Source organism: Carya illinoinensis, chromosome 3 (assembly GCF_018687715.1).
Source record: "Carya illinoinensis cultivar Pawnee chromosome 3, C.illinoinensisPawnee_v1, whole genome shotgun sequence".
Classification (NCBI taxonomy): domain Eukaryota; kingdom Viridiplantae; phylum Streptophyta; class Magnoliopsida; order Fagales; family Juglandaceae; genus Carya; species Carya illinoinensis.
Window position 1 is genome coordinate 14,547,013 of NC_056754.1, and position 1,990 is coordinate 14,549,002.

Genomic DNA, 1,990 nt, shown 5'->3' on the forward strand with positions numbered 1-1,990 from the left:
TCATTTTTTACTTGAGATGAGCACATTAATTTCCTTTGCAAATGGTTCTGAAATTTGAGACCATGTGGTTGCAGCATGTGTAGGCTCTATACTCTGTGATAATTGCTTGTAATGGCGTTGTTCCTTTAAAGATGGATCTTCTGGGTGATGGAGGGACTTGGGGAATGAATTAAATCAATGCATTGAGGATGATGGTCTGAAGAAAATAAGATGACTGACTTTTTATCTTATAGGGGTATCCACACACACCCTTGACGAAAACTATCATAAGTTTACATTGCTGCATATTGGGAATGCCCTTTGCAATATACCATTATAAATGTAGCTGCAAAAAGCACTAATTTTAAATTTTTGGTGCTTTCTTCTTTCTATATTAAAGAAAGGAAAATACTTCAGTTTGTGACTCAGCAGATTGGCCATCCCATTGCAGGAGGTGTGGAAGTGATTGCCCTCTCAGAGTCCTATAGTTGGCTACTTGGAACTTTGCCTTGTTGAATATGCAGAATTATTGACAGAACCCATTCAAGCTTGGGGTTCATTTAGTTAAATTATCCCTAAACATTGAATGAAATTCTGATTCAAGTTCCAGCTTTTATACTTTCAGAGAGAGTATAAGACAAGCCACAAGTCTATTCTCTACAAATTCACAATTAGGAGGAACACTACACAATGATTTCTTGCCTTTGCTTGTGGCCTGATGAAAGGCTTTAACCAGAAATGAAGACCTTCTAGAGCTAACTATTAAGGCACAGTGCTAAAACTACGCTACCATATCATACAGACAAAGAATATATATCTAATCAAGTCCCCTATAATTACGTATAAAACCTTCGGGTTCAAGTGGTGCGATGCTTACAGTTACACTACTGATTTCTTGCACTGTTGCAGGCGGTCCTGAAGAGCTGGCCCGGCCGCCGCCAACGATTTTTTGGCATGTCTCCATAAGGCAGTGCCTGCATTTTGGGCAGGAGGAGTGTGAACTTAGCCACTTATCGATGCAGCGAGCGTGAAACCCATGGTTGCACTTGGGTAGAAGGCGCAGACGCTCACCCGGCAGGAACTCTGATAGACATATCGCACACTCGGTGTCCAAGCCTGTCAGGTTCAGTTCAGCCGAGAAAGTCACCATCGTGAAAGTCCTGAGGGCCTTTTTCTTGATCCCAGTGTTGGCCGTCCGAGCAGGGATGTTTCCACTGCTGGACTCGGATGCTACTAAATTTGAGCACCTCAATGCACACCTAATGATGGAATTCAACCCCAAGGAGCAAATCAGGGCACACAAGAGGACTGAGAGAACCATGACAACATTTGTATCGAAACTATTGTCACTCGGGTATGTTGGCGGCGACTCGTGTCCATTTCCGGGGGCTGGAGGAGATGCCGTGGTTGGTGGCTGGTAGAGAGGGTTGTGTAGAAGCAATCTTCTCGAGTGAAATTCTGCTGCAAAATCTCGGAGCAGCTGGTTTGAGGGGGAAGTAGAAGCAGACATGTTTGTAGCAAGTGTTTGATATCTTGAGCCTAGATTGTTGGAATGGCTGGATACGACTTCTTGGAGGTAGATGCCAAGGAGGAACTATATATATATATAGGAGAAAAGATTAAAGGGTTGAGTTTACTTTTTTACACAGATTACTGTTAATGTGTAAATAATAAATATCACCAATTTACTGGAGATTGTGAATTGAGCAAATGAGTATATTCTGAGGGTTGTAGCCCCTTGGTAGGGTTTTATCCCTTATTGCATTATTATAGAGAGTGAGATATGCAACCTTGTGGATCCTCCACTGAAACTTTTGGTAGTTTATTAATGGGGGTTTCTAATCACACAAATCGGCCCATCCCACTTTCTGCGAAGCAGAAGGCGACACATGGAACTTGCCTTTCTTGAATCCTATCTCCAAATGCTCCGGGGACCCACTGGCCTTAATCGGATCCCGGAGCTTCTCAGTCGACTGAAGAATGGCACAGAAAATATAAGTGCGGCTTAGAT

General features: G+C 42.9%; 1 protein-coding gene across 1 annotated transcript; it reads right to left on the reverse strand.

Moving 5' to 3' along the window:
• Positions 1–561: 561 nt before the first annotated feature.
• Positions 562–1,658, reverse strand: LOC122305579 (RING-H2 finger protein ATL78). The gene has a single exon (XM_043118173.1). The coding sequence runs from the start codon at positions 1,487–1,489 to the stop codon at positions 797–799; it is 693 nt and encodes a 230-aa protein (XP_042974107.1). The 5' UTR covers positions 1,490–1,658; the 3' UTR covers positions 562–796.
• Between the last annotated feature and the right edge of the window lie 332 nt (positions 1,659–1,990).